A 26,508-nucleotide genomic window follows, 5' to 3' on the forward strand; every position below is an offset into this window, starting at 1 on the left:
GTGCTTTTCAAGCAGGAAAACAAGTTGGAGGAAGCTACCCCGTGAAGAACATCATGACCACGAGAAGACCGCTCGAGCTACTTCACATGGATCTCTTTGGTCCCAATGCCTACAAGAGTCTCGGTGGTAACTCATTTGGTCTAGTCATAGTCGATGATTTTTCAAGATTTACGTGGGTGTTCTTTCTTGATGATAAATCGCAGGTCCAAAAGATCTTCAAAAACTTCGCTAGGAAGGCCCAAAATCAATTTGAAGTGAAGATCAAGAAGGTTCGGAGCGACAACAGAACGGAGTTCAAGAATGCAAATGTGGATACCTTTCTTGACGAGAAGGGATCTCACATGAGTTCTCGGCTACGTACATGCCTCAACAAAATGGAGTTGTTGAGAGGAAGGACCGGACTGTTATTGAGATGGCAAGAACGATGCTTGATGAGTACAAGACTCCGAAACACTTCTGGGCGGAAGCGGTTGAGACAGCTTGTCATGCAACAAATCGCTTGTATCTTCACAAGCTACTCGGCAAGACGGCATATGAGCTCCTCACCTGTAACAAACCCCAAGTTGGATACTTACGAGTATTCGGCTCAAAGTGCTACATTCTTGATAAGCATTGTCGTTCTAAATTTGCTCCTAAATCTCATGAAGGTTTCCTACTTGGTTATGGCTCAAACTCCACACTTACCGTGTCTATAACAATTTCACCCGAAAGGTTGAAGAGACGGTAGATGTGAAGTTTGATGAATCTAACGGCTCGCAAGTAGAGCAATTGCCAATTGATGTAGGAGACAAAGACCCTTCAGAAGCAATCCAAGACTTGTCTATTGGCAAGATCCGTCCAACGGAGGTGAAGGAGAGCACCTCATCCGTCCAAGTGGAAGCTTCCACCTCACGAGAAGGTGAACCAAGAGTCGACATGGAAGCATCCACGAGTGGGACACATCAAGATGAAGAAAACGAGCAAGTACACCAAGATGAACCTCATCAACCTCCTTCTCCACCACGACAAGAGAACGACAATGTCAACAATGAAGAAGGACAAGATGAAGAAGATGTTCCACCCCGAACCAAGCAAAAGCTCCCACGAGTTCGAGCAAGAGTCGCCAAAGACCATCCCATCGAGCAAATCTACAATGATATCCAAACCGGGAGAATCACTCACTCTAAAACTCGTTTGGCTAATTTTTGTGAACATTATTCATTCATCTCTAGCATTGAACCTATGAAGGTTGAAGAAGCATTGGAATATCCGGATTGGATAAACTCCATGCATGAAGAGCTACACAACTTTGAGAGAAACCAAGTATGGACATTGGTTGAGAAGCCCGACAACAACCACAACATCATTGGTACCAAATGGGTGTTTCGCAACGAGCAAGATGAAGATGGACAAGTAGTTCGCAACAAAGCACGTCTCGTTGCCCAAGGCTACACTCAAGTCGAAGGTATGGACTATGGTGAGACATATGCCCCCGTTGCTAGACTTGAGTCCATTCACATCTTACTTGCTTATGCTAATCACCATGATATCACCTTGTACCAAATGGACATTAAAAGTGCTTTTCTAAATGGTGAAATTGAGGAGGAAGTTTATGTTAAGCAACCTCCCGGCTTTGTCAACCCTAAGAAACCTAATCATGTTTACAAACTTCACAAAGCTCTTTATGGTCTTAAACAAGCTCCTAGAGCGTGGTATAAATGCTTGACCAAGTTCCTTATTGAAAAAGGCTTTGAAATTGAAAAAAAAAATATTCTACTCTTTTCACCAAAAGGGTTAATGGAGAACTATTTGTGTGCCAAATTTATGTTGATGATATTATATTTGGTTCGACTAACCCTCATTTTATTGAGAAGTTTGGAAAGCTAATGTCGGAGAAGTTTGAGATGTCTATGATGAGTGAACTCAAATTCTTTCTTGGTTTGCAAATCAAGCAAACTAAGGAAGGTACCTTTGTTTCTCAAACAAAGTACACCAAGGACTTATTCAAGAAGTTCAATATGTAAGAATGCAAAGGTATGAATACACCCATGCCTACTAGTGGACATCTTGATTTGACCAAAGATGGTGAACCGGTTGATCAAAAAGTTTACCGCTCTATGATCGGTTCATTGTTATATCTATGTGCCTCTCGTCCCGACATTATGCTAAGTGTGTGCATGTGTGCACGATATCAAGCGGCTCCTAAAGAATGTCATCTTAAGGCTGTGAAAAGGATAGTGAGATACTTAATACATACACCAAATTTTGGCATTTGGTATCCTAATAGGTCTTCTTTCGATCTTGTCAGCTACTCCGATTCGGACTATGCCAGAGACAAGGTTGATAGAAAGTCCACTTCGGGTACTTGTCAATTTCTTGGTAGATCTCTTGTGTCTTGGTCCTCCAAGAAACAAAACTCGGTATCCTTATCCACCACCGAAGCGGGATACATTGCCGCTGGTTCATGTTGTGCTCAATTACTCTGGATGACCCAAACTCTTAAGGATTATGGGATATATGTGAAACATGTTCCATTGCTTTGTGACAATGAAAGTGCTATTAAGATTGCTCATAATCCCGTGCAACATTCTCGAACTAAGCATATTGAAGTTCTTCATCATTTCATTCGAGATCATGTTGCTAAAGGGGACATTGATCTTAAGCATGTTCGCACCGATAAGCAATTGGCGGATATATTCACCAAACCGCTTGATGAGAAAGCTTTTTGTCGGTTGAGAGGTGAATTGAACATCATTGATGCTTCAAACTTGGAGTAGGAACTCCATTTGGATACATGCAAGGCATGAGCCTTTGACTAATCCTTGATATTTCTTTCATGATGCTATTTATATGTCTTGGATATACTTGCACCCTTGCATGCTATCTAACCCTTGTAGGTACTTGGATGATTCTAAATCTATGAGATTGCAACTCACTCACATCTTGAGTAATCTCTACATCACCAAGTCTCTACACAATGGTGGTTGAAAACAAGGAAGCGTGAAACTCTTCAAACATATCCTTTGACAAGTTCTATATTAAGTTTTATGATTGTCATTTTGGATACACAAGTGCTCTTCCTTGCAAAACTAACCCATGTAGGTAGATGAACTCAAATTCCAAGTGGTGCTCCCAACTCTTGATGAGCTACATCAACCTTGAGCAACCCACACAAGTTCAACTACATGATCAAGATCAACACCACCACCCAAGGTATGTTATTCCATCTTAGAGAAGCTTTACTCCAAGTCATGGGACAAAGAAACTCAACAAGATGTGAATACATCAAGATGCTTAAACAAAAAATGGTAACCCCATTTTGAGCTTAGACGATGAGTATGACCTATGATCAAGTGCCCTCACTTGACTCCTAAGTCAATATACTCTAACATAGGTGACTTTGTCGCTGACCAATGCTAGATGAAGTTCTCTTGTGTTTCTCCGTGCTCTTGCATTTGTCTCATGCATGCTTGTTTCCCCTTTCAAAAAAAATTCATCTAGATTTCTTTTCTGTTTATTTTTTTCTGCATTCCCTGCATCCAATTCATTGCAAATCCTTCAGTTAATTCCTTGCAAATCCTTGTGAGATCTTACTTGCCTAGTGAGCTGAGGTGATAAGGGTTTTCTCTGTGATGAACTCGGTCACACCGGTCTGTTGCTTTCGGTCCAACCGAATCCTTTCGGTGCAACCGAAGCACACAACTCGGTGCCACCGATCTCACTGCAGAAAAGACAACTTGCCACTTTTTCCTGCATTCTTTTTGCTCCAGCTCCACTCAATGATTCTTGTCCTCTACCAGCATCACATTCAACATGCTGCTTTGGTCTGTGACTCAAGGACCAAACCCATTTGTAACAAAATTCCAGAAGAGCCCTTCTTGGAAATTGATGTCAAAGGGGGAGAGAGAGATCACATCAAAGCTTAATCACTTTGACAGGGGGAGAGAGTTCTTCAACAGGGAGAAAGAGGAATCACATCAAAGGGCCCAGATGCTTGGTGCTCAAGAGGAGAGAAGTCACATGTCTTTAAGAGGGGAAAGACATGTTCATATTTAGTTGTTTGCATTTGCTCTGATTTTCTGTTCCCTATCTTCTCCCAGTATCCCATTCAAGATTCAGGGGGAGCAAGACATCTAAGGGAAGGAAATCTTTGAATTCATTGCATATCTTTACCTTTGGGGACATGTCTACATCCAATGGAGTACTCAGTACTCACTCTCTACATGTCATCCCAGTCTTGGTACTCTTGTGGTTTCTTTTATTTGCTCTGGCTAGTAGATGTATCTGTGTTATCTAACCTTGTTTACTCAGGTTCATTCCTTCCTAAGCCAACTCAAGACTACAAGGTAAGTATATGCATCACAGTCATGTGCATGAGGATTTCTTGTTGATGTACATACTATTTGCAAGAAGGACTCATGAGCATGAAGGTACATTTCCTATACTCACATCATTTTCTCTGATGCATATAGCCAAGATACATGTAACACATTGCTTACTCTGTCATGCTTATGCATTCACATGCTCCTACATTCCACATTTACATGATTGCATACATGTAGGGGGAGCCTATGCATGTTACATGTCTTTCCAAAGTTTTACTTGTTATTCTCCATATCTTTATCTAAAACTTTGATGTATGTTGTCATCAATTACCAAAAAGGGGGAGATTGAAAGCACAAGTGCTCCCTGGGTGATTTTGGTAATTAATGTCAACATATCTCTTGTTGGACTAATACTTTTATCTAGCATATTTCAGATAAGTCCAACAGTGGAGTGGCGTGGACTAGAGGATGTGGAACCCCTTCAATATGATAAGGACAAAGGATTGGCTCAAGCTCAAAGCTCAAGACTCTGCCTTTTTCATTTTAGTGATCCAAGATCACATTGAGTCCATAGGAAAGCCAATACTATTAAGAGGGGATGAGGTGTTGCTTAATGGCTTGCTTGCTCAAAGTGCTTAGTGATATGCTCCAAAGCCCTCAACCACTTTCTCACATCCACATATGTCCCAAACCAAAAGTCAAACTTGGCCCCACCGAAACATTCTATCCGGCGCCACCGAGTTCTCTTGACATAGCCACTGCCAGAAACCCTAATCAATTCGGTCTCACCGATGGGTTCTCGGTCTCACCGAGATGGGCTTGCAAACTCTCTGTTGCCTATTGCATTAATTTCGGTCTCACCGAAATATGAAATCGGTCCCACCGAGTTTGTGTAATTGGTCCAATCGAGATAAGGCTTTACCCTAACCCTAGCACATCAGTCCCACCAAGTTGATCATGTCGGTCCCACCGAAAATCCTAACGGTCACATTATGAACCAAATCGGTCCGACCGAGTTGTCTGATTCGGTCCCACCGAGTTTGGTGATTTGTGTGTAACGGTTAGATTTTGTGTGGAGGCTACATATACCCCTCCACCCACTCTTCATTCGTTGAGAGAGCCATCAGAACATGCCTACACTTCCAACATACATTTTCTGCGAGAGAACCACCTACACTTGTGTTGAGGTCAAGATATTTCATTCCAACCACATAAATCTTGATCTCTAGTCTTCCCCAAGTTGCTTTCCACTCAAATCATCTTTCTACCAAATCCAATCCTATGAGAGAGAGTTGAGTGTTGGGGAGACTATCATTTGAAGCACAAGAGCAAGGAGTTCATCATCAACACACCATCTATTACCTTTTGGAGAGTGGTGTCTCCTAGATTGGTTAGGTGTCATTTGGGATCCTACGTCAAGATTGTGGAGTTGAACCAAGGAGTTTGTACGGGCAAGGAGATCGCCTACTTCGTGAAGATCTACCCTAGTGAGGCAAGTCCTTGGTGGGCGACGGCCATGGTTGGATAGACAAGGTTGCTTCTTCGTGGACCCTTCGTGGGTGGAGCCCTCTGTGGACTCGCGCAACCGCTACCCTTCGTGGGTTGAATTCTCCATCAACGTGGATGTACGATAGCACCACCTATCGGAACCACGGATAAAAAATCTCCATGTCTCCAATTGTGTTTGCACACTCCAATCCCATCCCTTTATGCAACTTGCATGATTTACTTTCTGCTGCTCATATACTCTTATCATGCTTGCTTGATATGTATTGTGAATGTGTGAACTTGTGCTAAATCTCCACTTCAACTTAAAGAAATTAAAAACTGCAAGTTTTCTTACTAAGAGTCTATTCACCCCCCTCTAGACACCTCTTCTCGATCCTTTCATACGTGCATGCCATGGGAATCACAAACCTCAACACACGTATTTCTACAATACACAATTACTCCACTAGCATGACTCTAATATCGCCATCCTCATATCTCAAAACAATCATAAGGAATCAAACTTCTCATAGTATCCAATGCACTTTATATGAAAGTTTTTATTATATCCCTCTTGGATGACCATCATATTAGGACTAAATTCATAACCTAAGCAAATTACCATGCTGTTTAGAAAGACTCTCAAAATAATATAAGTGAAGCATGAGATTTCAACAATATCTATAAAATAAAACCACCAATGTGCTCTAAAAAGATATAAGTGAAGCACTAGAGCAAAATTGCCTAGCTCAAAAGATATAACTGAAGCACATAGAGTATGCTAATAAATCACGATTCATGTCTGTCCCTCTCGGAAGGTGTGTACAGCAAGGATGATTGTGGCAAACTAAAAAGCAAAGACTCAAATCATACAAGACGCTCCAAGCAGAACACATATCATGTGGTGAATAAAAATATAGCCTCAAGTAAAGTTACCGATAGACGAAGACGAAAGAGGGGATGCCTTCCGGGGCATCCCCAAGCTTAGGCTCTTGTTCGTCCTTGAATATTACCTTGGGGTGCCTTGGGCATCCCCAAGATTAGGCTCTTGCTACTCCTTATTCCATAGTCCATCAAATCCTTACCCAAAACTTGAAAACTTCACAACACAAAACTCAACAGAAAATCTTATGAGATCCCTTAGTATAAGAAAATAAATCACCACTTTTTGTACTGTTGTGAACTCATTCTTTATTTATATTGGTGTAATATCTACTGTATTCCAACTTCTTCATGTTTCATACCTCCCGATACTACCCATAGATTCATCAAAATAAGTAAACAACACAAGAAAAACAGAATCTGTCAAAAACAGAACAGTCTGTAGCAATCTGAATACTTCGAATACTTCTGTAACTCCAAAAATTCTGAAAACTTAGGAAAACCTGGGAAATTTGTATATAAATCTTGTGTAAAAAATTCAGATCAAAAGCACGCTTCTGTGAATGATGAAAATTATTTTTCTGGGCACAAAAGTTTTTGTTTTTCAGCAAGATCAAATCAACTATCACCGTAAGCCATCCTAAAGGTCTTACTTGGCACAAACACTAATTAAAACACAAAAACACATCTAACCATAGGCTAGATGAATTATTTATGGAAAAACAGAACGAAAAAACCAAAAAATGAAATAAAATTGGGTTGCCTCCCAACAAGCGCTATTGTTTAACGCCCTTAGCTAGGCATAAAACATAGATCTAGGTATTGTCATCTTTGGTATGCAATCCATAAGTAGCTCTCATAATAGATTCATATGCAACTTAATTTTCTTTCTAGGAAAGTGTCCCATGCCCTTCCTTAACGAAAATTGAAATCTAATGTTTCCTTCTTTCATATCAATAATTGCACCAATCGTTCTAAGGAATGGTCTACCAAGAATAATAGGACATGTAGGATTGCAATCTATATCAAGAACAATGAAATCTATGGGCACATAATTCCTATTTGCACTAATAAGAACATCATTAATCCTTCCCATAGGTTTCTTAATATTGGAATCCGCAATATGCAAATTTAAAGAACAATCATCAAATTCACGGAAACCTAGCACATCACATGAAGTTTTCAGAATTGTGGAAACGCTAGCACCCAAATCACACAAAGCATAGCACTCATAATCTAGGTTCCCACTCATCATAAAGTTTTCTAGGAATAGAAACTTCCAATTCAAGATTTTCTTCAAAAGATTTCATCATAGCATCAATGATATGTTTAGTAAAAGCTTTATTTTGATTATAAGCATGAGGAGAATTCAACATGGATTGCAACAAGGAAATACAATCTATTAAAGAACAATTATCATAATTAAATTCCTTGAAATCCAAAAGAGTGGGTTCATTTCTACTTAAAGTCTTGACCTCTCCAATCCCACTTTTATAAATTTTTGCATCTAGATCTATAAACTCCGAATCATTGGGACGCCTTTTAACTAAAGTTGACCCATCTCAGGAACCATCTTTATCAAGATATTGGAAAAAAAAGATTTAATAGGAGTCACATCAATCACTTTAAGATCTTCATCATTATTTTTACAAAAACTAGAAGAACACGCTTTTACAAACCAATCTCGTTTAGCACGCATCTTAGCAGTTCTTTCTTTACATTCATCAATGGAAATTCTCATAGCTTTTAGAGATTCATTAATATCATGCTTGGGTGGAATAGATCTAACTTTCAAAGAATAAATCTCAAGCAAAATTATATCCACGTTCCTAGCCAAATCATCCATCTTAAGCATTTTTTCTTCAACCAAAGCATTAAAACTCTTTTGCGAAATCATAAATTATTTAAAACTATTAAAAAAATTGGAGGACATCTTATTATAATTTACATAAGAATTGTTGTAGGAATTACCATAATTGTTAGAGGAATTACTAGGAAACGGCCTAAGATTAAAATTGCCTCTATACGCGTTATTGCAAAAATTGTTCCTAGCAACAAAATTCACATCCATAGATTCATTATTATTCTCAATCAAAGTAGACAAAGGCATATCATTAGGATCAATAGGAGAACTTTTGGTAGCAAATAATTTCATAAGGTCATCCATCTTTCCACTCAAAACATTAATTTCTTCAATCGCATGCAGTTTTTTACTAGTAGAAGATCTTTCGGTCTGCCATTGAGAATAACTAACCATAATATTATCTAGGAGTTTAGTAGCTTCTCCTAAAGTGATTTCCACAAAAGTGCCTCCCGCGGCCGAATCTAAAAGATTTCTAGAAGCAAAATTCAATCCGGCATAAAAAATTTGTATGATCATCCACAAATTTAAACCATGAGTAGGGCAATTTTGTAACATCAATTTCATCCTCTCCCAAGATCGTGCCACATGTTCATGATCAAGTTGCTTAAAATTCATAATCTCATTCCTGAGGGAGATGATCTTAGCAGGAGGAAAATACTTGGAAATAAGAGCATCTTTACACTTATTCCATGAATCAATACTATTTTTAGGCAAAGACGAAAACCAAGTTTTAGCACGATCTCGTAGTGAGAATTAAAATAGCTTCAATTTAACAATATCATTATCCACATCTTTCTTCTTTTGCATATCACACAAATCAACGAAATTGTTTAGATGGGATGCGGCATCTTCACTAGGAAGGCCAGAAAATTGATCATTCATAACAAGATTCAGCAAAGCGGCATTAATTTCACAAGATTCCACACTAGTGGGGGGAGCAATCGGAGTACTAATGAAATCATTATTATTAGTATTGGAAAGGTCACACAATTTGGTATTCTCTTAAGTCATCGTGACAAAGCAAGTAATCTAACACACGAGCAAACAAAAAGCAAACAAAAAGACGAACGGAAGAAGGGCGAAGAAAAGGGAGAATCTTTTCCAAAATCGTTTTAGAAGTGGGGGAGAGGAAAACGAGAGGCGAATGGCGAATAATGTAAAGCAAGAGATGAGAGTTTTATGATGGGCACTTGGTATGCCTTGACTTGGCGTAGATTTCCCCGGCAACGGCGCCAGAAATTCTTCCTGCTACTTCTTGAGCTTGCGTTGGTTTTTCCCTTGAAGAGGAAAGGGTGATGCAGCAAAGTAGATATAAGTATTTCCCTCAGTTTGAGAACCAAGGTATCAATCCAGTAGGAGAAGAACGCACAAATCACCAATACCTGCACAAACAATCAAACAACTTGCACCCAACGCGATAAAGGGGTTGTCAATCCCTTCGCGGTTACTTGCAAAAGTGATATCAAATAGAGATATATAAACAAAAGATAAAATATTTTTGGGTTTTTGATTTATAGATCTCAAAATAAAAGATTGCAAAATAGTAGACCGGAAACTAATATGATGGAAAATAGAAGATCGGAAACTAATATGATGGAAAATAGATCCGGGGGCCATAGGTTTCAGTAGAGGCTTCTCTCATGAAGGCAAATAATACGGTGGGTGAACAAATTACTGTCAAGCAATTGATAGAAAAGCGCAAAGTTATGATGACATCCAAGACAATGATTATGCAATATAGGCATCACGTCCGTATCAAGTAGACCGACTCCTGCCTGCATCTACTACTATTACTCCACACATCGACCGACTCCTGCCTACATCTAGAGTATTAAGTTCATAAAGAACAGAGTAACACATTAAGTAAGATGACATGATGTAGAGGAATAAACTCAAGCAATATGATGTAAACCCCATCTTTTTATCCTCGATGGCAAGAATGCTATACGTGCCTCGCTACCCGTACTTTGTCACTGGGTGAGGAACCGCAAGATTGAACCCAAAGCTAAGCACCTCTACCATTGGAAGAAAAACCAATCTAGTTGGCCAAACCAAACCGATAATTCTAAGAGAAATACAAAGATACCAAATCATGCATATAAGAATTCAGAGGAGATTCAAATAATATTTATAGATAATTAAGCTGATCATAAATCCATAATTCATCGGATCTCGACAAACACACCACAAAACAAAATTACATCGGATAGATCTCCAAGAACATCGAGGAGAACATGGTATTGAGAATCAAAGAGAGAGAAGAAGTCATCTAACTACTAGCTATGGACCCGTAGGTCTGTTGTGGACTACTCATGCTTTATCGGAAGGGCAATAGAGTTGATGTAGATGCCCTCCGTGATCGAATCTCCCTCCGGCAGGGTGCCGGAAAAGGTCCCTAGATGGGATCTCACGGGAACGGAAGGTTGCGACGGTGGAAAAGTGTTTTCGTGGATGCCTCTGGTGGTTTGGGAATATTTGCAAATATATAGGAGGAAGATCTAGGTCAGGGGGTCACTGAGGGGCCCACAAGGTAGGGGGCGCGCCCTACCCCCCTGGGCGCTCCCTCTACCCTTGTCGCCGCCTTATGGCTTTTCTGACTTGGACTCCAAGTCTCCTGGGTGTCTTCTGGTCCAAGAAAATCATCGTGAAGTTTTGTTCCATTTGGACTCTGTTTAGTATTCCTTTTCTGCGAAGCTCAAAAACAAGGAAAAACAGAAACTAGCACTGGGCTCTAGGTTAATAGGTTAGTCCCAAAAATAATATAAAATAGCATATTAATGCATATAAAACATCCAAAACAGATAATATAATAGCATGGAACAATCAAAAATTATAGATACGTTGGAGACGTATCAGGCGCGCCCCCACCCTTGTGGATGGCTGGTGGCCCCCCTCTGGTGCTTTCTTCGCCCAATATTCTTTATTAATTCCAAAATGACTCTCCGTAAATTTTCAGGACTTTTGGAGTTGTGCAGAATAGGTCTCTAATATTTGCTCCTTTTCCAGTCCAGAATTCCAGCTGCCGGCATTCTCCCTCTTCATGTAAACCTTGTAAAATAAGAGAGAAAAGGCATAAGTATTGTGCTATAATGTGTAACAACAGCCCATAATGCAATAAATATCGATATAAAAGCATGATGCAAAGTAGATGTATCATGTCGTATATAAGCTTAACTAGTAATCAAGTTTTCATCAAAGATTATGAACTAACCACATATGTGATAACATTTAGAACTCATATTTATTCATGCCAATGACATAATAAACTAGCGAGCAATAATACTATATCTTGAATGCCTAACAAGCTGTTAAAACAACCATGATACAATATGATAGAATGATATCTCGTTAGCCATTTCTGAGACCGCAAAACATAAATGCAGTGCACCTCAAGCAGCGACTAAACATTCTAATTCAGGGTAGAAAACATCCATTCATGCTAATCCCCAACATTAACTAGACAACATGCATGTTAAGCTAAGAATGACAATAGAGTTCTCGGGATTGGTGCTTGAATGAGAAGGCGAGGACTCAACAATAAAAGTAAATAGATATGCCCTTCCCAGAGGGAAGCAGAGATTTGCAGCGGCGCTAGAGCTCATTTTAAAATAGAGACAATTGTATTTTGAGAGGTGTACTTTTCATGTCAATGTTACAACAAAGGTTTCCAATATCTTCCATGCTAAACACGTTAATGGCGGTTCCCAAAAACGAAAAAGGTTTTACTACCCCACAACCATACAAACACAAGCCATGTCTACCAGCATCCACGGGTGCCCTCCAATAATCAACTGTCTAGGAGAGTTTTATTTTTATTTGTATAAAGTTATGCAGGACTAGGCATCCCTGTTACCAGTCTCCCTTAAAGTTGACGAGCGAATAAACTCTCGTCGCGAGTTAAACATACTTAGCATGGAAGATATTTACTGCCTCGTCGTTCCATGAGCAGTGCAAGTACACAAACAGATGTTTATTTGAAGATTTAAAGATGACACGTGCAAATTTACTTAGAACGGTAGGGTAATGTCGTATATAGGTAGATATGTGGACTTTTATGGCATAACTATGTTTCAGGAGTTTGGATGCACAAACAGAATTTCCGTTTAGTACAGACCAAGGCTAGCAAATAGACTGGTGCGACTAACTAGAGAGTGAGAATGGTCATAATCATACATTTTGAATAATTAACATTGAACATGAGCATGTGAAGGATGTAAACAATTCGAATATAAATATTATAGAGGCAATATTGGGTATGAATCAATTACATGCGCGAACATGTGCCAAATCAAGCCACTTGAATTCTTCAGAGGAGGATACCGGCCTAACATACTACATCATAATTATTTTAATGCATGTTGACATAAAAGATAACATATTATCCACTACTAACTAATTAAGCATGACATGAGCAACTATAATATATAATTGTCATCACACACATGTTTACTCATAATAGGCCGAATCGGGACTACTGCGTTACATATTTAAAAACACAAAAATAAATAGGGTTCATATTAGCTTTTCTTCACCACGATCACTTCATCAAGTCATTGTCATTATCGCTTTTCACTTGCATGACCGAATGAAGTGAAAATTATAATAATGCAAGTGTGTCATGGACTAAGCTAAAATCTGCAAACACTTTATAAAAAGGAGAAGACAAGGAAATATTTGGTCTTTCATTAGATCAATAATAAAGAACATAAGAGCCACTTAGAAATTTTTACGAAGTCTTGTCCTTACGACAACTCAAGAAAAGAAAAGAAAGTCAGAGAAACACACTAAAATATTTTTGGAGTTTTTTTTAAAGAAAGCGAAGAAAAATGAAAAGCGAGAAAAAACAAACAACGAAGTAAGAAACGAGAAATCTTTTTGGGTTTTCTTTTAGTACTATAAACTAGCTAAAGAAAAAGGAAAAAAAAAAGAAAAACCCAAAGAAGTGAGAATAATTTTGGATTTTCAAAGTTTTTCGAACATACAGAAGAAACAAATAAAAGCGAACATGGATATACAAAGAAAATGATGAACACCGGCAAGTGTAATGAATATGTGACACATGAATGAAATGTTGGTGAGAATACGTACTCCCCCTAAGCTTAGGCTTTTGGCCTAAATTGATCTATGGCCATTGCTGGCCTGGGTGAAACTCATAACGATAGTTCAAGTTAACTTCAAGTGCAACACGTGATTAGTCCTTTTCTCCATTTTATCTCTTTCTATTTCCTCTCATTTACTCTTTTTGCCTACGAGCACGTGTAGAGGTCGGCTCTTGCATGGGAGAATACTCTCTCTCTCTCTTCCATGCAAGCAAAAGTGCAATATAAGCGGGCTTATAGCCGACTGTTATATTTTCTCTTAGAAGAGAGAGCATGATCTGGTACATGAGATGACTGCATTTACCAGATCCCTAGGAGACATGACTTATGAAGGTGGAGTACTTTAACACCTTCACAACCTCCTTTGCAATGAACTTGACCAGGCAATTGTCATTATATAAATGCTCTCATTTCCTAAAATAAGTTTCCTTTATTCTAATTAACCCTTGCGGCACAAGTGATTTGGAAACTGTGTGGTACGGTAAGGCCTCTCCCAATGCTCCACCTTGTACAAATGCTAAGCCTGCGATGTAGGAGAAAAATATGATGTGGCAAGTTAATTAAGAGAAGAGAGATGAGTGTGGTGACCCAAGGAAGAACAATGGTAAGCGTGTGAACCTAGGCAAAACATTTAAATGAAAGAAGCCCACCAATGCATGGAGAGCTTTAGTTGCTAAATCATCAAGGAAGGAAGCTTAGCTACAAGAAGCTAAGCACCTATGCATTTTGGAGTATAGTTGCCAAGCTATTTAACGTGCTTAGCGCCTCATCTAAGCACCGGTGCATTGACAGCAGTCTAATAACCAAGCATTGCATTACTGCTCGTCCTATTTGCAAAATTTTAGGAGAACACATTTGCTTGGGCCTTTGTCCGAGATAAAAAGTGTGTCCCTTTCACTCAAGAGTTGGCTTTTGTTTGTAATCCCTTTCTAGTTTTTGTCTTGCTTTATGACTCTCCTGGCTTATCATTGAAACTTAAAAATTATTTGCCCTTTTTCCTTTTAAAAATCCTCTTCTAATGCGGCTTATGATAGAGCTTGATACTTTGGTAAAGTCGTGGTTATTTTTTCAAACAACCAACAAGAGCACTACCTTTTACTAGATGCCCCTTTTCCCCTCTAATCATTAAGGGACTTTAGGATCACAATATAATTAAAATCAAACACTAACCTCAAATTACTCATATATTTACTATCATTTAACCCTTTAATGTTTGGCTCCACTCATTTAATGCTCAATGAGATACTGATTTCATGACATAATAGGCCGACCATAACTACATATGAATTTCATGAAATTACTCATGTATTTACGATAATTTAATCATTTTGAATGTATAGCTCCACTCAATCGATGCTCAATGACACACTGATTTCATGACTTTTAATAGCCTGACCTTAACTAGGCAAAGATTTCACGAAATTACTCATGTTTTTAGTATCATTTAACCAGTTTGAATGTTTAGCTCCACTCAATCGATGCTCAATGACACACTGATTTTCATGAATTAATAACCGGACCTTAATTTAATTACACATGGATTTCGTAAATTAATAGCCCAATTATTCCCCTCGCTCCCCTCATCGTCCGTAGTTCCAAACTTCCAATACGCAAATCGCTTCTGTACGACTCGATCGATCTGGCATCCTAGCGACCCCACCTCTCACTTCTAGCACCCATTTATCCTCTCGCTTGCACGGGTGTGCCCTAGCCTGATTTGGATGTTTAGATCATCTATAGTTCCAAGTTTTTGCTACAACAAACTTGTACAAAATGTGCCAAAGAAAATGTATAAATGGCAAAATCTTTTTGCTTGATAGTATATATACTCCGTGATTTGATCTATATCAGGCAAAATACTGCATGCGTTTTATATCTAGTGAAAAGAAAAGAAGAACATGCCACTCCTATCAAGTAAGCTCATGTTTATATCCAATGCTATTTCCCTTCAATTTCGTTAGACAGTATAAGTGTGGACAAAAAAAAGATACATCAAGCCATGTTGAAATGTTCTAATCAATTACATTACACAGAGAAATTCTTTTGCTTGAACTGCTTTTGCACTTCTGTACAAATAATACACAAACAGATCTTGCTTTATGTCTCCTTCCTTAATTTCTTCCTAAAACTCCACGTGTCTCGTCGAGCATCCACCGGACGAGCGCATGCATGCATGCACGCGGCCGGAGTCAAATGGCCGGCAAACTGGCTCGATCATTTGATGAAGCCCATAACGTTAGGCGTGCCGGTGTTCTTGAGCCAGCTCATGCCGTCGATGAACACGCCGGCGGTGAACTGCGTGGCCTCAGCCTGTCCGATGACACGGTACCCCGGCCAGGTCACCCTCTTGCTTGTCCCGGCGCCGGGCCCGGTGTTGGCGTACTCGGCGTAGTAGAGCGTCTTGAGCCCGAGGTCACCCATCCACTCCGACCACCCCTCGGGCTTGATGAGGTCGCCGATGGTGCTCTCCATGATCACCGTCCTCGAGTATTCCTTCCACGGCCGTCCGAGGTAGCTGGGGACCGTCTGCCTGACGGGGAACAGCGCGTCCTCCGGCACGATCTTGCACCCCTGGAGCACGATGCCGGTGGGCATGTTGGGGTCCGTGCGCCCGTGCGCGGTCACCATATTGCCCTGGCTTTCCATGGGCTTCCGCACCGTCATGAGGCAGTTCTGGAACACCGCCGCCGAGTTGCCGAAGATGAAGTCGATGGTGCCCAACACCTCGCAGTTGCGGAAGAACTGCCGGTTGGCGTGCACGTACAGGGTGTCCTGGTACCCCTCGAACCTGCAGTTGAAGAACACCGACATGTCCCCCTGCACGTGCAGCGCCACCGCCTGGTGCCCGTCCGGCCCCGCCGTGTTCACGAATCCCATCGACTTGCAGATGAACCCGTTCCCCTCCGCCGCTGCAAACAATCCATGGATCAATATGGCACAGATGACCAAGATCAGTTTGAATTAGGTACGTAGCTAGTGGTCCGGTCACGAGTTGAGCTTACAGAAGGTGCGGGTGGCAATGGTGGCGAAGCCTCCCTTGTTGCTCTTGTCGCCGATGACCCGGGTCTTGGTCGGCCCGTCTCCGTACATGAAGACGTTGGCCTGGTCCTTGCTGACGGTGACGTACTCCTTGTATTCGCCGGCCTTGACGTAGATGACGAAGCGTGCGGTGGACTTCTTGGGCACGGAGTTGAGGGCCTCCGTGATGGTCTTGAAGTTGCCGCTCCCGTCCGCGGCCACCACCGCGTTGGGCTTCTGCAGCCCGCCGGGAATCTGGAGGAGCCTCCGGGTGTGGGACGACACCCACTCCGGGAAGACGCCGGCGGACAGCAGCTTGCGGCGGTGGCTGTTGGGCAGGTCTTCGATCGTGCCGACAACCTCCGTCGCCAGCACCCTCTGATCCTCCTCCTCGGGGAAGCTGCCGTTGCCGATCGCCTCGAGCTCGCAGTTGGCCTCCTTGGCGACTTCGTAGATCATGACGAGCTTGTTGGACAGGAGCTGACGCTTGCCGGCGAGGTCCTCGGGGAGCTCCGTCGCGAGGAGGCGGCGGTTCATCTGCGCCGACATGTCGGCGATGATCTGCATCTGACTGGACAAGAGCTTTCGCCTGTTGCCTTCGCCGTATTGTTTAACCTCGTTATCCGATAAGCCGTCGTTGAGGAGCCTTCGCTTGTTGCCTTCGCCGTATTGTTTAACCTCGTTATCCGACAAGGCGTCGTTGAGGAGCCTTCGCTTGTTGCCTTCGCCGTATTGTTTAACCTCGTTATCCGATGAGGCGTCGTTGAGGAGCCTTCGCTTGTTGCCTTCGCCGTATTGTTTAACCTCGTTATCCGACGAGGCGTCATTGAGGAGCCTTCGCTTGTTGTCTTCGCCGTATTGTTTAACCTCGTCCCCCGACGAGGCATCATTGAGGAGCCTTCGCTTGTTGCCTTCGCCGTATTGTTTAACCTCGTCCCCCGACGAGGCGTCGTTGAGGAGCCTTCGCTTGTTGCCTTCGCCGTATTGTTTAACCTCGTCCCCCGACGAGGCATCATTGAGGAGCTTTCGCTTGTTGCCTTCGCCGTATTGCTTAACCTCGTCCCCCGACGAGGCATCATTGAGGAGCCTTCGCTTGTTGCCTTCGCCGTATTGTTTAACCTCGTCCCCTGACGAGGCGTCGTTGAGGAGTCTTCGCTTGTTGCCCTCAGCGTATTGTTTAACCTCATCCTCCGACGAGGGATCATTGAGGAGCCTTCGCTTGTTCCCTTCACCATATTGTTTAACCTCGTTCTCCGACGAGCCGTTGTACGTCATGCTCAGCAGCCGTCGCCGGACGAAGTCGGCCTCCTTAGTCAGGTTGGAGACGCCGAAGAACATCGAGGCCGACGAGCCGTCGCCGAACGACATGACCTGGGACGTGTTCGCCTTTCCGGTAAGGTTGGACGTGCTCACGTTTCCGGCGAGGTTGGACGTGCTCACGTCTTGGAGGTGGCGGTCTCCGTCGTGGGACATCTCATCGATCTGGTCCATCGTCTCCGACAGGTGGCGGTCTCCGTCGTGGGACATCTCATCGATCTGGTCCATCGTCTCCGACAGGTGGCGGTCTCCTTTGTGGGACATCTCATCGATCTGGTCCATCGTCTCCGACAGGTGGCGGTCTCCGTTGTGGGACATCTCGTCGATCTGGTCCATCGTCTCCGACAGGTGGCGGTCTCCGTCGTGGGACATCTCAGTGATCTCGTCCATCGTCTCTGACAGGAGGCGCCGGCTCGCGTCTCTCACGACTGCGATCTCATCCAGCCTGCCATTGATAGCTAGAAGCCGGCGCCTGCTTTCCACGTCGTGCGCGTCACCCATGTACCACCCGAGAAGTCGGCGGCTCCCTCCGCCGGTGGAATCACTCTTGGCGTCCTGTCCTTGATGCAGGAACTGGCCGACGCGGGTGATGATAGCCAGGGCGTTGCTGCTGAGCTCTGTGGAGTTCCTCAGCAGCTTGTCCATGGCATGCTTGAGCTCCGGCTTGTCGAAGCCATCGGCGCAGGTGTAGATATAGGTCATGACGCCGGAGATCCAGACCCTGAGGTCGTTGACCTGGACGACGACCTGGTCGGCCCTGAGGCCGGCCATGTCTTTGAGGTCCACGATGGCGTCGTCGAGCAGCTTCTTGCACTCGCCGATGGCGCTCAAGGTGATCTTGTCGGCGGCGCCCTTGCCGACGTCGGTGTATTTGGCGAAGGCAGCGCCGATCTCGTTCATGGCCACCTGGAGCGCGGCCCGGAGGACCTCCTCCGGGTTGGAGGACTCGTTGACGACGGGGGTGAGGCTGTTCTCGCACTTGGCCGGGTACAGCGTGGAGGAGCAGAGCTGGGAGAGCTTGATGCTGGTGGACATGTTGCCACCATCGTCGCTGGCCTTCTTGGACGTGGTGACCGCGGCGATCGTGCCGATGACGGCCACGACGCCCACGGCGGCGATGATGCTGGCGGTGGCGGCCTTGTTGGTCATTGTGCGCGAGCCTTACTAACTGAGGTTGGTTTCGATGCCGGAGCCGGCCGGGGCTCCTCGCCGCACGGGAAGCGTAGTGAGCTTGGCCCTGAGGAAGAAGAGAATGCCGCGGCGAGAGTTCGTTTATGTAATTGCAGCTTGTGGACGAGAGCAACGGCTATTCTTGGAATGCCCTGGTTTGGCCTGGGGCTAAGCGGCGCTTTGAATGTTTCATCTCATCCTCATCTCCTGGTTGAAAACGCTTTGAATTTGCGAAAATGCTACACCTACATATAACATGTACGTGAATTTGCATGCATCCATCGATCTCCCGGCATGCATGGCTCGCTCGCACGCTCTTCTTTGCTCTGCATGGCACTAGGTAAGCAATGTTCTACCGTTATTTTTTGATCCAACGGACAGACATCAAGCATGTCGAGCACAGATCGACTGACCACACATTAGTTCAAGTCGATTTTCTCAACCAGCCAAAGCCAGCCCTTTGCACACAAACGAACAGAAGGCCACACCAATTCTTGGGCTGATACAACTTAGACCAGATAAACCTAAGAACAAAAGGGACTGACTAGAAAAAGTGTTCAACATGGCAATGGGTACCCGCTACCCGCGAACCTGCCGGGTAAAAATCCTATTAGGGTAAGGGTTTGGGAAAGTTAAATACCCAGGGGTTTGCAAATGGGAAAAAAAATGGTACCAATTGGGTAAGCCGGGTACGGGTACGGGAAGGCAATACACATACCCGTGTACCCGCCTACCCACATATTAGTACGTGAAAATACTGAAATATATATTTGTTGAAATGCTTTAATATTGTGTAATGTGCTGAATTGCTGAAACATAAATGTTTAATGCTGAAATATATGTATTGAATGCTGAAATGTGGTATATATGTGCTGAAATGCTAAATATATGTGTTGATTTTTTTACATTCTAAAGTGTTGAAATTATACGTGATAAAAATGTGAATTGAAAGGTGACTGATATGGGTATTTTTACCCGCGGGTATTACCCTCACCCGACCGGGTATGGGTATGGGAACAATATGAAACCCGAGGTGCGGGTACGGGTTTGGGCGAAAGTTTTTGGGACGGGTGCGGGTTTGGGTGAGCATTACCCGCACCCGAACCCTGCAGGTGCCATGTTTCCCGTCGACTACAAAGACGTCTGTGGTGACTTCGTCAATCTCTAAATGATGTCCCGGCTCAATCTCTCGGAGATGCTCATAGGGATAAGATGTGTGTGCATGTGTGCGTTCATAGGGACGAGTGTATGTGCGTATGTATGAGCGTCTGCATCTGCATTGTCTTTCAAAAAAGTGTTCAAAGTGGTGAACTATTGTGTCAGTCACTTTTTTAGCCATGTTCTAATTTGGGCAGTAACATTTTTAGCCGTCTTATAAAAGATAATGCATAATTATAATAAATCTAATGATGCATTAGAGTTATTATTGCCTGATATTCTAATTGTCTCAGTCACCTTTTCAGCCGTATTCAACAAGTGGTTTACTCATTGATTTAAGAAAAGGTGAATGAAAAATAAACAATTCAATTGATTTTGAGTTGAAGGCCAAAATAGAAGAAGAAACAAGCCGAGCTAAAATAGTCCACGACAGTCTGCTCCAATATAGCTACGTTAAACCTTAGTGAAGCCCAAGCATAAAGAAAAATAGTCCACATTGGCGAATGACATTATATTGATACACGCCACATGTTTGCATAATAATAAAAACTAATACTTGTGCTGGTGTCAACTTAAAGAATAAGTGAGCACAAATAAATATAAAGAAAACCAAACAAATGAAGTTTAAAAGGAAGAGTGAACTAGTATTACTTTTAAAGAACGAAGAAAATGAAAAAGTAAAAGAAATAATGACAAAATTTGCACACAATTTATACATAAATTATGTTTTTTATATGAAAGAATAAGCATATAGTAGAGTAATTTTTGCAAAAAGGAGTTTTCTAAGAAGGAATGTGTTGGTCACATTGATATTATTCTTAAAGAAAAAAGAAATAAAACAACTAAAACAAAATCAAAATAATTAAGTTTTCTAAGGTCAAATGAACAAGAAAGAAAAGCAAAAAAACAAAAACAAAAACAAAAATGACAAAATTTTCACACAATATTAGAAATTGCAAAAAAAAAAGCTTGAACAAGCATATAATAGTGATTTTTTCACAAAAAGGTAGTAGAACTACTATTACCTTTAAGGAAAAAAAAGAAAATAAAAGTAAAACTAAAAAAATAAAAATATTGAAATTTCTAAGGAAGAAATAATTAGTGGCATTGGTATTATACTTAAAAAACCAAAAAAATACTGACAAAATTCTCACAATAATTGTATTTTTATAATATGCAAGAATAAACATAATAATGATTTTTTCAAAGAACATTTTCTAAGAAGGAATGAATTACTAAAATTTGAATTACCCATAAAGGAGAAAGAAAATAGAAACTAAAACTAAATAAAATCAAAATAATAAACTTTTCTAATATAGAATGAATTAGTGACATTAATATTACCCTTTAAGAAGAAATAAATAATAAATAAATAAATAATGAAAAAATTGCACGTAATATACATAAAAAATTGTGCTTTTCATAATATGCCAGATAAGCATATAAGAGTGAAATTTTCACAAAAGGGAGTTTTCTAAGAAGGAATGACTTAGTGGATTTGGTCTTATCCTTAAAGAAGGAAGAAAATTAAAAAACTAAAACAAATTTAAAATAATGAAGTTTTCGCAGGTAGAACGAATTAGTGGCATTCGCATTACATCAGACAGCAATACAATTTGCATCTACACGTCTGTGTTGTACACTTGGTGTTTCAACCAAAAAAATGGCAAACTATTAAACAAGCACCTATACCATTTTTCGGGTTTAGCTAAAGTATCGAATCAAGATCCAAAGGCCCATCTGCCTTCTTCTCCCCCTATACTAAGACTTAAATTAAAACTAAAGCAATATAAAATGAAGTGGTGACGACAACGCTTAATAATGGCCAGCAGAATGTTAGAGAGGTCCTAGAGGAGTTCTTGGAAGTGGTAGAACAAGTTGGTCATGGGGACATCCAACCCTGCCCGTTTGGTGAAGCTTTTGTTCAGTTTGTGCATGTCAGAGATAGGGACAGGTTAATTAGACAGAGTCCACATGCTTTTGGTGATGTATTTATCACTTTATCTATGCACGACCAAGGTAGGAATTGGAGGCGTGTTAATTTCAACATGATCTGTTGCCTGCTGATTGTGGGAGTACCCCTTGATCACTGCAACACAGAGGATATTGCTATGGCTATAAGCACTTTTGGTCGTATCATTAACTGGGAGAAAGAGGATGCAAGGAAAGGAAAATTTCTTGTCAAAGCTAGATGCACTAAGTTGATTGAGATACCTAAGAGTATTAGGAGGTCTGAGGGAGAGGGTTTTGAGGAAGAATCCCGGACGAGCTCTGTTGAAGTCATTCTGGAAGATATTCAGGGTGGTGGGCCAGCAGATGAAGATCCCTTCCCACCTCCTGGTGTGGACCCTCACCCAGTTCCACAAAATGCCAATGACTTTCTTGGATTTCACATTGACCCACCTAGTGACAATGGTCAAAATCAAGATGCTGGTTGGGATGACTGGGAGGATCTAGGACATTGGGCTTTTCCTTTGCTAGGGCCACAACAGGTTATGGATCAAGAGCAGCAAGTTGAAATGCCTTTGGAGGAGGTAGATGGAGCTCCTGGCAACAGTACTACCACTAATATTTCCCTTTCAGAAGGTACCAACTCCCATAGCAACATGATCTTTGCTAATCAGCCTTTACAAGAAGTGGATCAGGTACAAGCAGAGCCACCCTTGGGATTAGGGCTGAATAATATTCTTTTCGCTTTTGAAGCTGGAGATTCTGATCTGCAAGAGGAGGTTCAAGGGGGAACCAGTGAGGTCCACCTCCCTGTTGTCATCAAGATTGCATCAGTCTCTGAAACTCATGTGGATAATTTAGATACAGTCAGGGTGGAGGCAATGAGCTCAGCAGACCTGGCCATCCATGATCATGATGAGAAGCTGGAAAACTCTTTAATTCAGGATCAAGGAGTTAATCAAATTACCTTGACTGCACACAATGAAAAGGTTTCTGAGGGGGGACAGCCTTTGGACACTGTTGCTGCGCCTGAGATGCAAGTGGACATCAATAAAGTCATTTTGGAAAAGGAACAGATGGCTGTTCATGCAGAACATTCCATAAATCCTTCTGCTGACTCCCTCAAAGTGGCTGCTAAAGGTACTTATGATGATTTTGAAATCCCATCCTCCTCTCTTAACTATGGTATTGAGTCCCTAGTACATCACCATGCTTTATCTGAGCTCATCTCATTGCAGAGGAGGGCCTAGAATTATGGGTAAAACACTTTGCTCCATCAGACATTCGCATTACATCAGACAGCAAGACAATTTGCATCTACACGTCTGTGTTGTACACTTGGTGTTTCAACCAAAAAAATGGCAAACTATTAAACAAGCACCTATACCATTTTTCGGGTTTAGCTAAACTATCGAATCAAGATCCAAAGGCCCATCTGCCTTCTTCTCCCACTATACTAAGACTTAAATTAAAACTAAAGCAATATAAAATAAAGTGGTGACGACAACGCTTAATAATGGCTTCTCCGGCTTCTTCTATGGATCTGGAGACGTGTGAGACGCTGGAACCCGCAACGTGATCGGATGGACAGGAAGGTCTCTAATGTATGTCGCTTCGTCCTTCATGGTGATGGTGGCAGCAGTGCGAAATAAGTTTTCCTCGAATTCTTCTCTGGCTTCGGCAATGCATGCGCCATCGGATCTAGCGGTCGGATCGAATGAACGGGTTTGCTTTTCCATCTTTGGTTAACGTATGCGGAGTTGATTGTGTCTTAGTTGGGCCAATAAAGCTTTTGCTGCAGCGGCGTCGATTTTGGTATTTTGCCGACTCGGGCGGATATCTAGGTGTGATCAACTTTTAGCATCATCTTATATTTGAGTCGTGGATCCTTTGGGATAGACGTCACCGACCACTTCCCGAATTCGTGGGTGGATTCAACTCTTTTTTTTTGGGCAATTGCGCGGAACTCTATGAGCAGCAACTTTGGCGCACCACCAACATGTGTGTGATATTCCCTTTGTTTTTTTAGTCCGCATATAAGGTTTGGTCAAAGACAAGCTTTGTAGAGTTTGACTAATTTTATATTAAAAAATATAAACATTCAGAATATGAAATCAATATTATTAGATGCACCATGAAAAGTATTTTTATACTATATAGTTTTAGTATTATAGATGTTTATATATTTTTTTTATATAAATTTGGTCAAACTTTGTGTAGTTTGATTTTGACAAAATCTTATATGCGGAGTAAAAAGAAAAACGGAGGGAGTAGATAGGCTGGAGGGTTCCCCGAGGAGTGGATTACCTTTTTTGTCATTTTGGGATTTCTCGTAATGTTGATGTTTGATTAATACAGAGAGCCACGTCTGACGCGCACAAATAATACTAAACTAGCATGTTTAGCTACTTTTTTTTCCTTTGCAAATTCAGCTGGCCTGTTTTCGTTTTTTTGATCTAATTCAGCTAGCTTGTAAGGCCCGGAGTGGCACCTATGCAGCACGCTCTGACACGGTGTGAGAGCCCCCAGCCTACCGTCGTTCGTTCGGTTCGGTGGCACTGCCAAGCCCAGTCACCAGGCTCCAGCCGTCCAGCGTGACTGCGCGCCTTGCTGGCCTGGTTCGCCGTAGCACCGCCAACATATCCAGCACATGCCTAGCATTTCTAATGGTTCAGTTCAACCTGATCTGTCATGCCCATCATTTTGATGGTTCAGTTAAATCTGATCTGATGCCAGTCTTGAAAAAGAGAGCATCAGGAAACAAAAAGTGAGCTTTACTACTACTTCACATTGTTTTCGACAGGTTACTATTACTTCACCTGATCTCTGTTGGCTATAAACTGGACCTAACTTGAAATGTTGCTATTGGAACTGCCAGCCAGAAAAAAATGGGTCAATGCTACCCCCCCCCCCCCCCCCCCCCCGCCTGCCCTCTTTTTTTTTACGAATGTTATGTATCGCTGATGACGATTGATACGGTTGCGCTCGCCAAAGCGAGGTCAGAAATGGGCCGAGGCCCAGGTAAGCAGCGTGATCTGTTTTTTCTGCCTTTTCCTTTTTCCTTTTCTAAACAAAAAACTTCAAAAATTACTGCAAACTTTTTGATTTTTAAAAATAAATCGTGATTTAAAAAATAATAATAAATGTATTATCTTTGAAAAATGTTGATAATTTAAAATGTTTTTGTAAATACATAATTTGTAAAAATAGCACAGGATTTAAAAATAGGTTTTCCAGAAAATATTCTTTTGAAAAATGCTTGAATATTTAAAAGATATTCACAATTTCAAAAAAATGGATTTTCATTTTTTTCACAATTTCAATAACATTGTGAAATTAAAAGAATTTCGTTTTCAAAATTTGTTCACTTTTTTCAAGTATTGTTTATATTTTTAATTCATGAGCCTTTTCAAATTCATCATCTTTTTTCAAAATTCACAAACGTTTTTTGAATTCCTGATCATTTTTTAATTCGTGTACTTTTTCTCGATCCACCGACATTTTTTCATATTATCGAACATTTTTTAACTAAAATAAAACTGACCAAGATATATCATTGAGGAAATAAAACAAGCTGACATATAGAAAACCAATGACAATACAAAAGAAGGAGTGTGGCGCTGCTCGGAAAAGCACGCCTCATCGTGCGGGCGCGGGGTGCGGCTATGTGTTGCCTAATGCGACACAAAATTCCGGCTCGCCTGTAGGGAGCTGGAACAGGGGCGGCCTAGTAACCAGCTTCAACCCCATATAACATCGCGCGCAGTTTTTTGTTTTTCTTCACATTTTTTGTTTTTTATTCTGCTTATATTTTGAAACATATTAAATATATATACTACTAAAATACTTAACATAATTTGTAGAAAATATTAATATTGCATTATAAAAAATGTTAAATTTGTATAAAAAAGGTTTATGTTGTATAAGAAAAATGTATACGCAAAATGCTAATGATATATACGAAAAATGTTTGTGACAATTATAAATGTCTTCAATACAAATGTTTCATGCATTCAAGAAAATTTACTGTACATTTAAAACCTTCACCACTTTCAGAAATGGGTTCGTGACATTTCAAAAATACAATGTACAAAAATGTTTCAACATGTATTTGAAAAAACTGTTTAACACATATTTCAAAAAAGATCCAAAGAATGTTTTTGGAAAATGTTAAACGGGTATAAAAGAATGTTTTAATTATAGACAAAAAATGTACAGATGTGTACGAGACAAGTAGACATGTATCGAAAAAGAAACC

The 26,508-nt window shown here is 41.3% G+C and overlaps 1 protein-coding gene across 2 annotated transcripts; it reads right to left on the minus strand.

Annotated features, from left to right (window-relative positions):
* Positions 1 to 15,228: 15,228 nt before the first annotated feature.
* Positions 15,229 to 19,228, minus strand: LOC109754931 (pectinesterase-like). Of its 2 annotated transcripts, XM_045233392.1 has the most exons (3): positions 18,547 to 19,228; positions 16,640 to 17,031; positions 15,229 to 16,546 (listed from the first exon to the last, which is right to left on the minus strand). In XM_045233392.1, exons 1-3 carry the CDS (start codon positions 19,119 to 19,121, stop codon positions 15,852 to 15,854), a joined length of 1,662 nt encoding a protein of 553 aa, XP_045089327.1. In that variant the 5' UTR covers positions 19,122 to 19,228; the 3' UTR covers positions 15,229 to 15,851. The 2 variants fall into 2 exon arrangements, with proteins under 2 accessions (XP_045089327.1, XP_073365762.1); XM_073509661.1 differs by having other exon boundaries at positions 16,640 to 19,228.
* Between the last annotated feature and the right edge of the window lie 7,280 nt (positions 19,229 to 26,508).

The sequence above is a fragment of the Aegilops tauschii genome, chromosome 2 (genome assembly GCF_002575655.3).
Source record: "Aegilops tauschii subsp. strangulata cultivar AL8/78 chromosome 2, Aet v6.0, whole genome shotgun sequence".
NCBI lineage: Eukaryota > Viridiplantae > Streptophyta > Magnoliopsida > Poales > Poaceae > Aegilops > Aegilops tauschii.